Source organism: Poecilia reticulata, chromosome 8 (genome assembly GCF_904066995.2).
Source record: "Poecilia reticulata chromosome 8, P_reticulata-male-v2, whole genome shotgun sequence".
NCBI classification, from domain to species: Eukaryota; Metazoa; Chordata; class Actinopteri; order Cyprinodontiformes; family Poeciliidae; genus Poecilia; species Poecilia reticulata.
In genome coordinates, this window is record NC_088837.1 from 24,035,955 (window position 1) to 24,051,255 (window position 15,301).

At 40.7% G+C, this 15,301-nt stretch overlaps 1 protein-coding gene and 2 non-coding genes across 3 annotated transcripts; all 3 read left to right on the top strand.

Annotated features, from left to right (window-relative positions):
- rpl3 (ribosomal protein L3) lies at window positions 1-3,890 on the top strand. The gene is made up of 8 exons (XM_008416443.3): window positions 1-85; window positions 540-732; window positions 1,325-1,493; window positions 1,793-1,928; window positions 2,515-2,964; window positions 3,039-3,134; window positions 3,416-3,535; window positions 3,775-3,890. The coding sequence occupies exons 1-8, from the start codon at window positions 83-85 to the stop codon at window positions 3,817-3,819; spliced, it is 1,212 nt and encodes a 403-aa protein (XP_008414665.1). The 5' UTR covers window positions 1-82; the 3' UTR covers window positions 3,820-3,890.
- LOC145552703 (small nucleolar RNA U83B) lies at window positions 2,358-2,450 on the top strand. Its single transcript, XR_014088834.1, has one exon. It is a non-coding gene; the product is annotated as a small nucleolar RNA U83B (small nucleolar RNA).
- LOC145552700 (small nucleolar RNA SNORA54) lies at window positions 3,569-3,701 on the top strand. The gene has a single exon (XR_014088831.1). It is a non-coding gene; the product is annotated as a small nucleolar RNA SNORA54 (small nucleolar RNA).
- Window positions 3,891-15,301: the final 11,411 nt, after the last annotated feature.

Genomic DNA, 15,301 nt, shown 5'->3' on the forward strand with positions numbered 1-15,301 from the left:
CGCAGATTCTCGCGATAGCTCCTGAGCTATATATTAGCAGTTTTCCTCGTTTCAGGCCTCTTTCAATCGGACGGGAGACAAAATGGTGAGAAGGTTTGCTTTGATTGTTGTTCATTGATCAATCCATTACTAATCTTATCCATCACTCATAGTTCCACACATAAGAACATCTAGAGTACCTTTATGTTGGTGTTTGATTTTATTTTTGCATACATTTCTTATAGTTTTAGTAGAAATTTTCAACTTTTTGGAGCGCATGTGTAGATAGTCCGCAGGCTCTGGATCCAACATGGCCTTATGAACCAGGCTGAAAGGTTACGCTTATAACAAATGATGCCCCTAAGCATTTAGCTTAATTAATTTTATAAATGAAAACAACATTTTTGTGTGTCAAGAATAGAAAGCTGTGATGTTAATTCAAACTAGTTGCATGTAGGCTAATGGCTAATAGCATGCTAAAAGCCGCTTTCCGCACCACTTCAATAAATGTAGGCATATAATGTTAACAATTTCTAAACTAATTATCCTTTACTCAACAGTCCCACCGTAAGTTTTCGGCTCCGCGACACGGATCCCTGGGCTTTCTGCCCCGCAAAAGGAGTCGCCGTCACCGCGGTAAGGCCAAGAGCTTCCCGAAGGATGACCCCAGCAAGCCGGTTCACCTGACGGCCTTCCTGGGCTACAAGGCCGGCATGACGCACATCGTCCGGGAGGTGGACAGACCCGGTTCAAGTAAGCATCGTTACTCCTAATGGCACTAAATCATGAAAGGCATAAATAAGACGCTTGAAACTGGTGACGGTTTCCAGCTGAATGCTACAATAAAACGACCATTTCACTACTTTTATATTGAATTATTGGTGAATTATCACTTATGATCGGTTATAGTTTAAGTTCTTTAATCAACTGTTAAATTATGACTTGATGACCAGAGGTTTTCTTTTCTGGTATTTTTAAATGAGGTTTGTTGGATGAATACTTAACAAAACTTAAAAATTGAGAGAATTAATCTTAATATTGCAATGATTTTTGTGACATTTGTCACCCAGCAGATTCAGTTCTGTTTTTTGATCAGTGAAATGTTTTTTTTTTTATGGAAGCATTTGTTGCAGAAACCTTAATTTTTTGTTTTTAGATTAAATATTTCTCATTGAGTTTAAAAGCGCCAGAGTTCTGCCTGTGATGAGACTCTCGACGGGCGGACAGAATGGGTTCATCCCCCTTGCTGAATGTCGAGTCCTGAGCGCAGCCGATCTATTCAGAGTGGTTACATATGGAAGTCTGTGTTAAGAGATGAGCATAATACGTTTTTATTTCAACGCAGAGGTCAACAAGAAGGAAGTGGTGGAGGCCGTGACCATCGTGGAGACTCCGCCCATGATCGTAGTCGGGGTCATCGGCTACGTCAACACGCCCCGCGGCCTGCGCTCTTTCAAGACCATCTTCGCCGAGCACATGAGCGACGAATGCAAACGCCGCTTCTACAAGAACTGGTGAGTGCTGTCCGTAGTCGGCCATCTTTGTTTGAAGCAGATGTTGGTCACCAGTGGAGACAAAGTTGAGCAAGTCTTAACGTTGGCGGCGATCCTACGGTAGCTCCGCTCGGGTGCAGCGCGCCCCGATGAGCGCCGGGCTCCGCTGGCCGGTGGAAAGTGCTGCTTAGAAACCGAGCCATGAGCCGAAACGTTGGTCCAGCCCGGTCTGATCCGGCTTGGCAGCTGTGCACCGTGCTCCTCCGCTGACCCCTGCAGGGGTCATGAGGGGCCGGCGCCAACCTCTGCTGTAATCTCAGGTACAAATCCAAGAAGAAGGCCTTCACCAAGTACTGCAAGAAATGGCAGGACGAGGATGGCAAGAAGCAGCTGGAGAAAGACTTTGCTGCCATGAAGAAGTACTGCCAGGTCATCAGAGTCATCGTCCACACACAGGTTGGTCTCCAGGAAACATAGCTCTGTATATTACTGGGTTGGACAGCGCCGGTTAGCCGCTGCAGCTGGTGCACAAGTTGCTTTTCCATTAATGATAAAGTTGCGCAATTTGAAATAATTAAAAAATAATTATTTTAGCTAGGATGTTTTCACACTGAGGTGATTTTTCAGCCAGATTGAAGTAAATTTATTTTGTGAAACTAAAATGGAAACATTCGTTTTCATTACAATAGTCACATGATCAAGATATTACTACTGGCAGAAACAACAAAGACGGCGACAGGAAGTCGTAGGTCTTAATGACTTGTTCATGTGTTCAGTTTTTCATATTCTTGGTGTAATTGTATAATTTTTGCTTAGCAACGGCGCAAGTTTACATTTCGTCCAATCCAGTAATATATACGTAAATACTCTGAAAGAAAATCCCTTCCCTGTCTGTGATGAGACCACGGAAACCGCGTCAGGCATGGCGCCCGATTCTTGTGAGGAGATCTTCCATGCTGCCTTCCTTCTGAGACGACGCAGCGTTAAACCGCGTCGTCTGCGCTACAGGAAGTTCATGCTAACGCCTTACATTTCTGTGCAGATGCGCCTGCTGCCTCTGAGGCAGAAGAAGTCCCACCTGATGGAGGTGCAGCTGAACGGCGGCACCATCTCCGACAAGGTTGACTGGGCCCGCGAGAAGCTGGAGCAGGCAGTGGGGGTCAGCACCGTCTTCACCCAGGACGAGATGATCGACGTCATCGGTGTCACCAAGGGTCACGGCTACAAAGGCGTCACCAGCCGCTGGCACACCAAGAAGCTCCCCCGCAAAACGCATCGCGGCCTGCGTAAGGTTGCCTGCATCGGCGCCTGGCATCCGGCCCGCGTGGCGTTCTCGGTCGCCCGCGCCGGTCAGAAGGGCTACCACCACCGAACAGAGATCAACAAGAAGATCTACAAGATAGGCCAGGGCTACCACACCAAGGACGGGAAGCTGGTGAAGAACAACGCCTCCACAGAGTACGATCTGACCAACAAGAGCATCAATCCCCTGGTAAGAGACTCGCCTTCCTCTGGTCAGAAGGTCTGAAACTGAAGTTTCTCAGTCGGTTTGTGTTCTGGTTTCAGGGCGGGTTTGTTCACTATGGAGACGTGACCAACGACTTCGTCATGGTGAAGGGCTGCGTCGTAGGAACCAAGAAGAGGGTGCTGACTCTGCGCAAGGTGAGGAGGAAAAGTTTTGTTTTTAATTTTTCTTTTATGCGACCAGGTTTTTCCAAATCTTTGGATTTTGAGGATGTAATTTTTTCATCAAACTTTTACATAGTTCATAGTAATATTTTATTACAAAGCTGAATAAAGACACAATTTTATTTTAAAATAACTAGAAACTGCAAAAAAAGCTTGTTCTTTTGTGCAACAAGTGTAAAACTTGATTCATGATGGTCTTAAAAAGGTCTTAAATTTGAGCTGATGAAACTAAAACCCGTTCTCTTCTTACTCAGTCTCTGCTGGTGCAGACCAGCCGCCGCGCTCTGGAGAAGATCGACCTCAAGTTCATCGACACCACCTCCAAGTTCGGCCACGGCCGCTTCCAGACGGTGGAGGAGAAGAAGAGCTTCATGGTGAGAAGCGCGCCGCCCTCTGTGAACTTCGCTCTGCACTGTTCGTAACCTGGTTCAGCCTCCAGTGTGAACTCTGGGTTCCATTCCAGTGCCACAGTGACCTCCAGTGAGGCAGGGGAGCCGGTCCCGCTTGTGCTGGCTCCCTGTTCACTCTCTGGGAACACGGCCCGCTCCGAGCCCAGACCGGGTTCTGTTTTGTCGACGTGAAACTGACCGGGTTTGTTTTCTGTTTTCCACAGGGGCCACTGAAGAAGGACCGCATCGCCAAGGAGGAGACGGTTTAACGTCTGCTGTGTCGACGCAAAATGACACTGCTTTTCTGCAGAGTTTAATAAAGATCTGGAAAGAAAAACAACTTGATTTATTTTTTTTGCTTAAGAAAAACTGCCCTGAAACGTCATGAAAGGGCAGTGTTGTGTGACAAATTCTTACGCTTTACGTTATAAAATTAAATCTTAAGAAAACAGAATCAAAGAAATCAAAACAAAAGATTTGAGCAGGATTTACCTTTAACATCTGCCTGACTGAATGGTTGGACTTAGCTCCGCCTTTGACGTGTAGCTCCTCCCCCACTCAGCTCCTTCAAACTAGCCAGCAATTGGCAAACACCTGGTGGGACTAAATCATCTGAACTCATTGGAGGAGCGACTTCTCAGAAACGCTGGGAAAATTGTTAAAGGTTTAGTAGAGAAGCCATGTGATGATTTCCTGAAGGCAGAGAGCAGTTAGAGGCTCCCAATTTAAAAATTATTACACCATGTATGCATTTACAGGAAGTATCTGAATGTAAAACATTTTAATACTCCAGCTTTAATCTACATCAGGAACCTAAATGAACCGGTTTGATGGAGGAAGAAGCAAAACGAGTTTGGTTTAGGAAGTTTGATATTCAAACTGCTTTATCGTTTGATTAAAATCTTAAAATTGGAAAACGTTTATAGCTGAAACAAGATATTTTTATACATTTGATGAGATGACCAGAGCTGGGTAGTAATTAGTTTAATTTGCTCAATTACATTTGAGAATTTTTTTTTGAAATATTGTACTTTTAGAAGTATTTTTACTACGCTTTGCTTTTTTACGTTGAGGTTATTCTCCTAAGAAGTATTTATACTCTTGAGTAACATTTCTGTATTTTATACCCACTGAATGAAAAACATGTTTTAGCCAAAAATTTACCGAAAACATTTCTGGACAGTAAGTATCACTGATATAACTGACTGGTGATGGTAACAACAAGGCAGACAAAAACAATCATGTTGTGTTTGATGCAACTGAGATTACAGCGGGAGAAATCAATTTGCTTGTGAGCCTCACACTGCTAATCTGTCAAATGAAACATATTAGGGAAACTACAGAAACATGTTTCAGCAATAAATGCTGCACAGAAATCAAAATAGACCAATGTGTGGAACGCTATGGAGCCGCATATCCCGAATTCACTGAATATGCCAAGGCAACACATGTCACCTACAATGAGGACTTTGCAGAGGCGCCGATGCCTCTGCATCAGGTGGGATGTGTAAGGATTTCCATACATTTCTCCAGGAAGTTGCCCACCTGCACAGATTATCTATGCCATACCTGGTTTTGGTTCTGTTTAAGTTTAGAAGACGGAGTTAATAAACCAGATTTTTAATAGAATTACTCCAGAGTAGAAAAAATATGTAAACAAATCACATTTTGTTCAATAATAACAAAGGAAAATTAAACAAAAAATAAATTACAAGAAATGTTTACTCAATAAATGAACAACAAACTAGTGCTTATTTAATGTTTCAATTATGAGTTCATTAAATTATTTTTTAAAAATGCTGATTTAAAAAAGAAAAAAAATCACAGAAGAATGTATTTCGCTTGTAACAAACCAGGTGACAAACGAACCTGCAGTGCCATCAAGTGGTTAAACTGCAGCACTGCAGGACATTTTCAGATGAAATAAAAATGTAAGTTTGAGACTTTTTCAATAGATGATCCACCAGATGCGTTTTCATTATCCTGATCTCTCTTTTTTTGTTAGATCAGATCCTAAAACCTAAAAGACTTTCCCCCCTCCACCAATCACAGCCGCATTGTGAGGAAAAACCCGCCTGATAAAAGACACTTTGCGGCCGCATTTGCGCAGAATCGTGGTGCCGCGGCTGCGCAAATGATCCATTTTCTGGATCGTTTGTAGTAAGTTCGGTTATTGAAGTAATCTGAAAACAATCCTGCTTGTGTTTACTGCTGCTGTGTGTCAGTCTTGTCTCAGTCAAGCACTTAAATCTTTTTTTCGCGCTACATCATGGAAAGAGTGGAAGTATTCAGTGAGTGGCGGAGTCCTTCTCAGCCTCAGAGCCTCTAAAACATGTAAACTTTCACTTTTCCCCCTTTAAATTAGACTTTATTTCTCTGAGCTGCACACAGCTGGTGACACCTAGCAACGGTTGCTGAGCTGACGCAACGTTCTTGGATGGAATCTGGTCCTTTATGACATCACAGAGTTTTCTGAGTATTTTGTCTTTCCTTCTGCCACTTTCTTTGTGAGAGACAGTTGAAGTTTGGTGAGAGACTGAGATAGTTTGCGATTTAAACAAAATTTGCTTTACCTTCAGTTACAAATCCAAGAAGCTATGAGCCACTTAAAGAATCCAAAGCCTCTTGCATTACCGGCTTTAACCGGGAATATGATCACACCGATGATGGAAGAGTTTCTTTTGTCCTTTTCATTGGATCAGATAAAGGATTTGGCCATGGGGAAACCTGATTGTGACACAAAGTCCAGCTTGAAGGATCTGCTGTTGAAGTTACTGGATAAATGTTACACTTTTATTCTCTGCAATATCCCTGAACAGGACATCAGATCCCAAGATGTGGACACGATCTTGGGCAATGCGCTGCTAACATCATTTTCAGACATCTTTTCGATTACAGGGAAGATTCATCCCATGAGCTTTGACATTTTCAATGAGTTATTCATTAAATATGTCAAAGAATCGTTGAGCTCTGTCTTCTCCACGCACGATCCTGATACTTCTGTGGTCTGCCACTTGTCTTGGTCGGAGGCCGTGGATTCCATCTTTCCACATGCACTCCAGCTGATAGAGGAATTACTACTGATTTACCTTGAAGAAAATATTGAGACAGAACCAGAATTTGCTGAATACCTGCAACGGAGAAACGACCACCCAGGTGCCGGCTCTGATGTTGGTAATGTCCAAGCTGTGGAGAAATTTCCAAGCCCTGAGAAATTAGACTCTGAGGAGGCAACGGATGAGACGTGTGACAGAAATCTTGTTTCTGAAAATCAGGAATCGGACTTGAAGATGGTGGATGAATTCATTTTGGAGGAACTTTCAAAGACCACTAATGAGAGGGAATCAGATCTAAAGATGGTGGAGGAATTCATTTTGGAGGAACTTTCAAAGACCACTAATGAGAGGGAATCAGATCTAAAGATGGTGGAGGAATTTATTTCTCAGGAGTTTTCAGATCCCAGTTTAGAGATCTCAGATGATACATTGGATGCTCTTCCACCAGCTGAAAACCGAGGGTCCAGAGATGAAGAGGCTTCTGTTGTGCTATCGGAAGAGGCACCAGCTGAAAACCCAGGGTCCAGAGATGAAGAGGCTTCTGTTGTGCTATCGGAAGAGGCACCAGCTGAAAACCCAGGGTCCAGAGATGAAGAGACTTCTGTTGTGCTATCGGAAGAGGCGCCAACTGAAAACCCAGGGTCCAGAGATGAAGAGGTTTCTCTTGTGCCTCTTCCCATAGCACAACAACAGAACGAAGCAGCTGGAGTCAAAATGAAGAACCACCTTCAAAATGACGGAAAAGATCAATGCGAGGGAGTTTCACCAGCACCAGGACATAAAGAAACAAGAGTTTCATCAGTAGAAAACGTTGTTTCCACTGAGCAGCATCTCTCAGAGGAATCAACCCTCTCAAAAGGGAGACAGTTAGTTGATGCAGAGCTGGAGTCAGTGGTTACCACAGAGCTTGAGGAACCGCTGCCAGTGAGCTCAGAAAAGGAGGAGCAGCAGTCATCCATCATGCTGCTAGTTAATACCATCATTACCAAGGCCCTAACAAAATCTAGGATAACCTGCAAGTACAAACACCTCCAAAAAATCACAGAGAGGTTGTCTGAGAAAATCTGGGCCGAGGTCAAGGAGCAAGAACTGAAGATTATTCAAAGTAAACTGGACAGTCTCAGCAAAGACATTCTGAGAGAAGTCACCAAAAAGATAGGCTGCTCAAGAAAAGACATTTTCTTACTGTTGGGCTTAAACAACTCAGTGGTAGATGAGACATTAATTTCTATTTGTAAAGAAAAAATAGTAAAAAAAGCCAAGAAACCCAACCTCATCAAACGTTTCTGGACCTCTATAGGCAAGACTTTCAAGTCCCTATAGATAATTTTCTTATTTTTATCCCATCCATAATACAAATGTATGTTGGTGTTTACTGTTTCCCCTGAGACAGACTGGCGACCTGTTATGTAGCGACTTGTTATGTTTTTCTCATTTGCACAATATTTTGGTCAATTCAAACACAAAGGGTTCAATTGTTAGGGGCTGCACAGTGGCACAGTTGTCTTGCAGCAAGAAGGTCCTGAGTTTCATGCGTGGGTTCTCTCCGGGTACTCCGGCTTCCTCCCACAGTAAAAAAAAAAAAGCCTGTCAGGTTAATTGGTCTGTATAAATTCTCAGTGTGTGTGTGGACATTTGTCCAGACTGTCTCTGTGTTGCCCAGAGACAGACTGGTGACCTGTTATTATATAAATCTAATTTGCCCAATTTTTTGGTCAATTCAAACAAAAAGGGTTCAATTGTTAGGGGCTGCACAGTGATGCAGTAGAAAGAGCTGCTGCATTGCAGCAAGAAGGTCATGGGTTCAAATCCTGGGCCGGTGTATTTCTGCATGGAGTTTGCATGCGTGGGTTCTCTCCGGGTGCTCCGGCTTCCTCCCACAGTAAAAAAAAAAGCCTGTCAGGTTAATTGGTCTGTATAAATTCTCTGTGTGTGTGTGTGTGTGTGTGTGTGTGTGTGTGTGTGTGTGTGTGGACAGGGTCGTGCAGAGACTAAAGGGGCAGTTGCTCAAAAAAAAAAAAAGGGCACATCTAACCGGATTTTAGGACAGAATATTAACAGCCTCACAGCTTTCAGAGTTTAATAAACAATGATAAACTACAAAATTGTGAGATCTACAATCAAAGCTAACAAACATCTCCATTTAGAGCATAACATTATGCCTACGAAAGATATTTTATTAGTAATTTCTTTCTGCAGGTCTGTTTTGTTATAGGAAAGTGTTGCAATATTCAAACACGCAATTTAGCAAGATATGTAAATCAGAGCTGGACCACCAGACATATTTTGTCTTTACAGAATTACTAATAAAAATATAAACAATGGCACAATGCAACCTTTTAGTGACTGTAATCTATAAAAGAGCTGCCCGTTTGCTGAACTTGCAGTGGAGATGAAGATGATCCATTCAGGAAAGCAGAGCTGCATCAAACGTTAATGTGGAACTGCAGAAAAAAATACATTTAAATTTAATTGTTAATGCATGTCACCATGAGAAAAGCCTGCTGAGTTTTGCTTAAAAAAACTTGTTTTAAAATTAAAATCCCACATTTTTGTCTCATGAAGTGAAACAATTATTTGCAAAACAAACTTATTTGCACTTGTCATAAATCTTTTCTTTCTATTCTAAGTTTTTGTTTGTGATTCTCACATGACGTCGTGGGCAAAAGATTTCTGATGTGCAAATAAATGTTTATGTTTGGCAAATAACTTTTTAAGTTCACGAGACAAACATGAGTTGATTTTAAAAGTTTTTTTAAACAAAACGTTTTACTTTTTAAAAAAAGAAATCATTACAATTCCAAAAGTTTTGATTACAGCTTTATTTTACTTAACTGAGGTTTGTTTTTTTCTCTCCATTGAATAATTGGGGGGGAAAAATTTTAACTTCATACTCTGTGAACCAGACATGAAGTCTGGATTGAGTTTTTCCCCCTTCATTAATGACACTTTAATTGGACAGGAGCAGCTTGATTGATTGTTACATACATTATATCTATCATGGTAATTCAGGGTGAGTTATTTTTAATTCTAAATGAATATCCTTGTTGGACTTTTATTCTCCTTTAAGATACATTTATCTAACGCTAGAATAAATTAAATGTACATTATGCAGCAAAGGAAATTAGAAGATCCATTTTAGAGTTGATCGGTTTTGGACGGGCGATGTTCCCCTATTGTATAAGCGATACTGAAGAATGACTGATATCATTAACAATACAGGGAATAAGCTTTTTAGTTATCTAGCTTTGCTAGCAAAGTCGTTAGCTAGCAGCTAGCTAATAGCACATCAACAACAGCCTAATGTCTGTATGATAGAAATAGTGAATCGATAGATAAGAACAGTTTCTCCTCACCTGGCTGTCTCCTCCCCTCAGTAGTTCTTCAGAGAAAGACAGACGCAGAGGCCTGTCAGTGTCTGTTGTATTTCATTACCTCTCTGCTTAAACCGCGACTCCGAGCTGAAGCAGAAACGATACTTCAACGTTTTCCATCATCTGACAAGCAGCAAGTTACTCCACTTTATTCACCAAAAACGTTTTTTTATAATTCACCAAAAACTGTTCTGTAATCTGGAACGTTCGCTACGTTGAGCTCCAGTTAGCCGCCCTGTCGCACTGCGCGAGAGGCAACTGCGTCATGCGTCACGGGCAAAAGGTCAAAGGTAACAAGGTGACCGGAGGGCTTATTATGTTGTACAAAAAAACACAACAAAAAACAAATAATTTTAGTACATGTTATTATGTGTCAGAAGAGGGCTTAGGAAATAATAATACAAAAATAAAAAATAAAATAAAAATTTGACCAAAAGGGCACTTGGGGGCAAGGAACAAAAGAGGCAGGTGCTCAAGCCCCCCCCGCCCCCCAGCCCTCCCTCTGCACGTGCCTGAAACCAGTGGTGGAGAAAGTACTCAAAAAATTTACTTAAGTAAAAGTACAAATACACAGTCAAAAATGTACTTAAGTAAAAGTCAAAGTACCACATTAACATTTTACTTAAGTAAAAGTAAAAAAGTCCTGGCTTTTAAAAATACTTAAGTATTAAAAGTAAAAGTACTCGCTGAATGCATTACCTAATCGCTAATATCATTAAGTGTACCGATCGTATTTAATTTTAATACATCAGAAATGTGCCATTTTAATTAACACTACCACAGATTAAACATGTTTTTATTTTGTTTATTCTCTGTAACAGTTTAGACTTAGATATGTGATTCTATGCATCATAATTTCAGGGATGGAAACATTTTGTCTCCTGTCCTAACATAGCATAAACTTCATTAGTCACATTTATTTAGAAAGAAATCTAACTGAAAGGGGATGTAAAGAAGGTGCGGGCGAGGTGGAGGACATGCAACCAAGGAGCCATGTAGCAGAGTTGTACTCAAGACCACCGAACCCAAGACCAAGACCAGCGCCCCGCGCTAAATGACACAATAACATTAAGTTTACCTATCAAAATTGGTTTTCAGATTGATCTGAAAGATCCACATTCCCATAAAAAACACCTAGATATTAAATACTTAGAGCTGAAATATATTTAACCAGTATCAATTAAAACTCACTTCATTCTGTTTTGCTTTCATCGCTGTGCTACAATCCGCAGAGGTCTCCTGCTATTCCTAGAAAAATAACGCCCTGGGCGGTTGCCCATATTGCATATGTCAGAAACCACAACTGAAACATCGCAATTAACGGTAAATAACGTTCAACTATGAACACTGTCCAACGGCGCAACAAGTAACTAAGCAGATGTTTGCCACCATGACAGGAGACGAAATCAATCAATGAGCAATGAGCATGCTCTGTGTTCATACGTTCAACTTTTACTTATTCAGCGATTAAATGAATGTCTATATATATATATATATATATCTATCCATCCATCCATCCATTTTCTTGCACCCTTTTTCCCTCAGTGGGGTCGGGAGGGGTGCTGGTGCCTATCTCCAGCCAACGTTTCGGGCGAGAGGCGGGGTACACCCTGGACAGGTCGCCAGTCTGTCGCAGGGCAACACAGAGACACACAGGACACACAACCATGCACACACACACATTCACACTTAGGGGCAATTTGGAGAGGCCAATTAACCTGACAGTCATGTTTTTGGACTGTGGGAGGAAACCGGAGTACCCGGAGAAAACCCACCATGCACAGGGAGAACATGCAAACTCCATGCAGAAAGACCCCAGGCCGGGAATCGAACCCAGAACCTTCTTGCTGCAAGGCAACAGCTCTACCAACTGCGGCACTGTGCAGCCCCTATATATATATATATATATATATATATATATATATATATATATATATATATATATATATATATATATATATATATATATATATATATATGAACGGCTCTCAGTGAGGCTTCAGTCCTTAGGATCCGTCCAGAAGAATCAGATCGTTCCTGAATGTCATATCACAATATTGCAGACTTTGGTCACAGCGTTGTCCCATATATGCGACACCTCAGTCAACACCTCCACACAATAATTCAGCGCATGAGTGACAACCTTTTTCATCAGATGCAACATGTGTCTCAGTACAGCTAGCTTTGCTAGCACAGATCTTACCTTTCTTTAAGCTTTCCTTCCAAGTGACGCTAAAAGTTGGACGAAGTCCCACCGTCTGTGAAAGCGAAGCGCTGCTGATTTTACATGTCGCCATATCAATTTATGCAGCGCTATTATATTATAGACAAACATCTCCTCCCGCTCAGAGGAAACCACTGCGCATGTCTGGAGCTCCGAGTGCGAGTAAAGGTGGAGCCGATGGGTGACAACAGACACTAAGTCACGTTATTGCTTGGATTTTACGGCGCCACCTTAAATCCCTGAACTTCACATTTTAACGGAAGAAAAGAGCAACGCGACTTGGATGTAACGAGTAACGCGACACTTTTGTAGAAATGTAGTGAAGTAGAAAGTACAGATACTTACTGTAAAATGTAGTGAAGTAAAAGTAGAAAGTCCCCATTATTAAATCTACTTAAGTAAAGTACAGATACACGAAAACTGTACTTAAGTACAGTAACGAAGTACTTGTACTTCGTTACTTCCCACCACTGCCTGAAACACACCCCTGTAGTTTAGTTACAAAAGTTTTTTTTATTAAAAAAACTCCGTTAAATTAAACTAAACTTTTCGTGTTTTGTGTCAGAATTAGTAAAGTCATTCCAGCTCCTAGATGTCGTGTGAAACACCGCCCTCTGGTGGCGCGATGTGAGAACTGCAACGCTGCTGCTGCTGGAACGCTGTGTTCATGAACGGACCTCGCATACTAATGCTGCGCTGCAGAGAGGGAGGTTCACGTCCAGTTTCATCTGCAGGACACCCGATTGACCTGTGGAGCTTCCTGCCGTGTGTGACATGTTTAGACGGCCGTAAAGGTAGATTATTGTCTGGCAGGAGGCTAAACATCCAGCAGAACAAAATGATAAATGCATTAAGGAAATTCTTACTAGACCGTTTCTCATCATTAGAGTTCCAAACATTTCAAAATGTACAAGTTTAAAATATATTTTTTCATTTAAAGAATAATACATAAGGAAAGTATGTAAAGTGCAAACTTTAAAGGGACACTGTTAGGTAAAATAAACTTTTTTCATCTTTCCATCATGTGAATGTTATTCCCTAATCAAAAACGAAAGAAAAACAACTTGATTTATTTTTTTTGCTTAAGAAAAACTGCCCTGAAACGTCATGAAAGGGCACTGTTGTGTGACAAATTCTTACGCTTTACGTTATAAAATTAAATCTTAAGAAAACAGAATCAAAACAATAAAAGATTTGAGCAGGATTTACCTTTAACATCTGCTTGACTGAATGGTTGGACTTAGCTCCGCCTTTGACGTGTAGCTCCTCCCCCACTCAGCTCCTTCAAACTAGCCAGCAATTGGCAAACACCTGGTGGGACTAAATCATCTGAACTCATTGGAGGAGCAACTTCTCAGAAACGCTGGGAAAAATGTTAAAGGTTTAGTAGAGAAGCCATGTGATGATTTCCTGAAGGCAGAGAGCAGTTAGAGGCTCCCAATTTAAAAATTATTACACTATGTATGCATTTACAGGAAGTATCTGAATGTAAAACATTTTAATACTCCAGCTTTAATCTACATCAGAAACCTAAATGAACCGGTTTGATGGAGGAAGAAGCAAAACGAGTTTGTTTTAGAAAGTTTGATATTCAAACTGCTTTATCGTTTGATTAAAATCTTAAAATTGGAAAACGTTTATAGCTGAAACAAGATATTTTCTACATTTGATGAGATGACCAGAGCTGGGTAGTAATTAGTTTAATTTGCTCAATTACATTTGAGAAATGTTTTTTTGAAATATTGTACTTTTAGAAGTATTTTTACTACGCTTTGCTTTTTTACGTTGAGGTAATTCTCCTAAGAAGTATTTATACTCTGGAGTAACATTTCTGTATTTTATACCCACTGAATGAAAAACATGTTTTAGCCAAAAATTTACCGAAAACATTTCTGGACAGTAAGTATCACTGATATAACTGACTGGTGATGGTAACAACAAGGCAGACAAAAACAATCATGTTGTGTTTGATGCAACTGAGATTGAAGCGGGAGAAATCAATTTGCTTGTGAGCCTCACACTGCTAATCTGTCAAATGAAACATATATTAGGGAAACTACAGAAACATGTTTCAGCAATAAATGCTGCACAGAAATCAAAATAGACCAATGTGTGGAAGGCTATGGAGCCGCATATCCCGAATTCACTGAATATGCCAAGGCAACACATGTCACCTACAATGAGGACTTTGCAGAGGCGCCGATGCCTCTGCATCAGGTGGGATGTGTAAGGATTTCCATACATTTCTCCAGGAAGTTGCCCACCTGCACAGATTATCTATGCCATATCAACAGACTTCTGGATTCAAACGAATATGTTTGTCGATGTCCCACTGGATTCTATGGAGAATATTGTGAGCAGTGCATCGACAAAAGCATAATCCCGAAACCGGACGCCATCTTTCCCCCCATTAAAACTGTACAGGACAGGCTGAAAATCCTAGAGGACGGCCTGAAAGAACTCAGATGTCACAATTTTTAGAAGATTTTCACAAAATCCTGGAAGAAGAAAGAAACCATGGCTCGACAGAATCCTAGCGCATCCCACTGTGATTGAATACATCACCACCAGATGGCGCCAAACTTCAGTCCTGCCAGTTGGAATATAGTCACGTTTCAGATTATGTTAATATTCACCAACAACTGAAATCTTTTGTTTTTTTGTTGACAGGAACTACTCATGTTTCTGAATAAATTCTGAATAAATGACTGAATTGATGATTTACTGCTTATTCTGAATAAAAACACATTTAAATGCAAATATTTAAGTTGAATGTCTCTTTGCTCACCTGGTTTTGGTTCTGTTTAAGTTTATAAGACGGAGTTAATAAACCAGATCTTTAATAGAATTACTCCAAAGTAGAAAAAATATGTAAACAAATCACATTTTGTTCAATAACGATAAAGGAAAATTAAACAAAAAGTAATTAATTACCAGAAATGTTTTTTCTCAATAAATGAATAAAAAACTAGTGCTTATTTAATGTTTCAATTATGAGTTCATTTAATTATTTTTTTTAAAAAAAGCTGATTTAAAAAAGAAAAAAAAAATCACAGAAGAATGTATTTCGCTTGTAACAAACCAGGTGACAAACGAA

Bases quoted from the DNA above. Each gene is read 5' to 3' on its own strand.
- rpl3 (XM_008416443.3), top strand. The intron at 1,494-1,792 runs GTGAGTGCTGTC...CTGTAATCTCAG, and splicing joins CGCCGCTTCTACAAGAACTG to GTACAAATCCAAGAAGAAGG. The intron at 3,135-3,415 runs GTGAGGAGGAAA...CTTCTTACTCAG, and splicing joins GGGTGCTGACTCTGCGCAAG to TCTCTGCTGGTGCAGACCAG.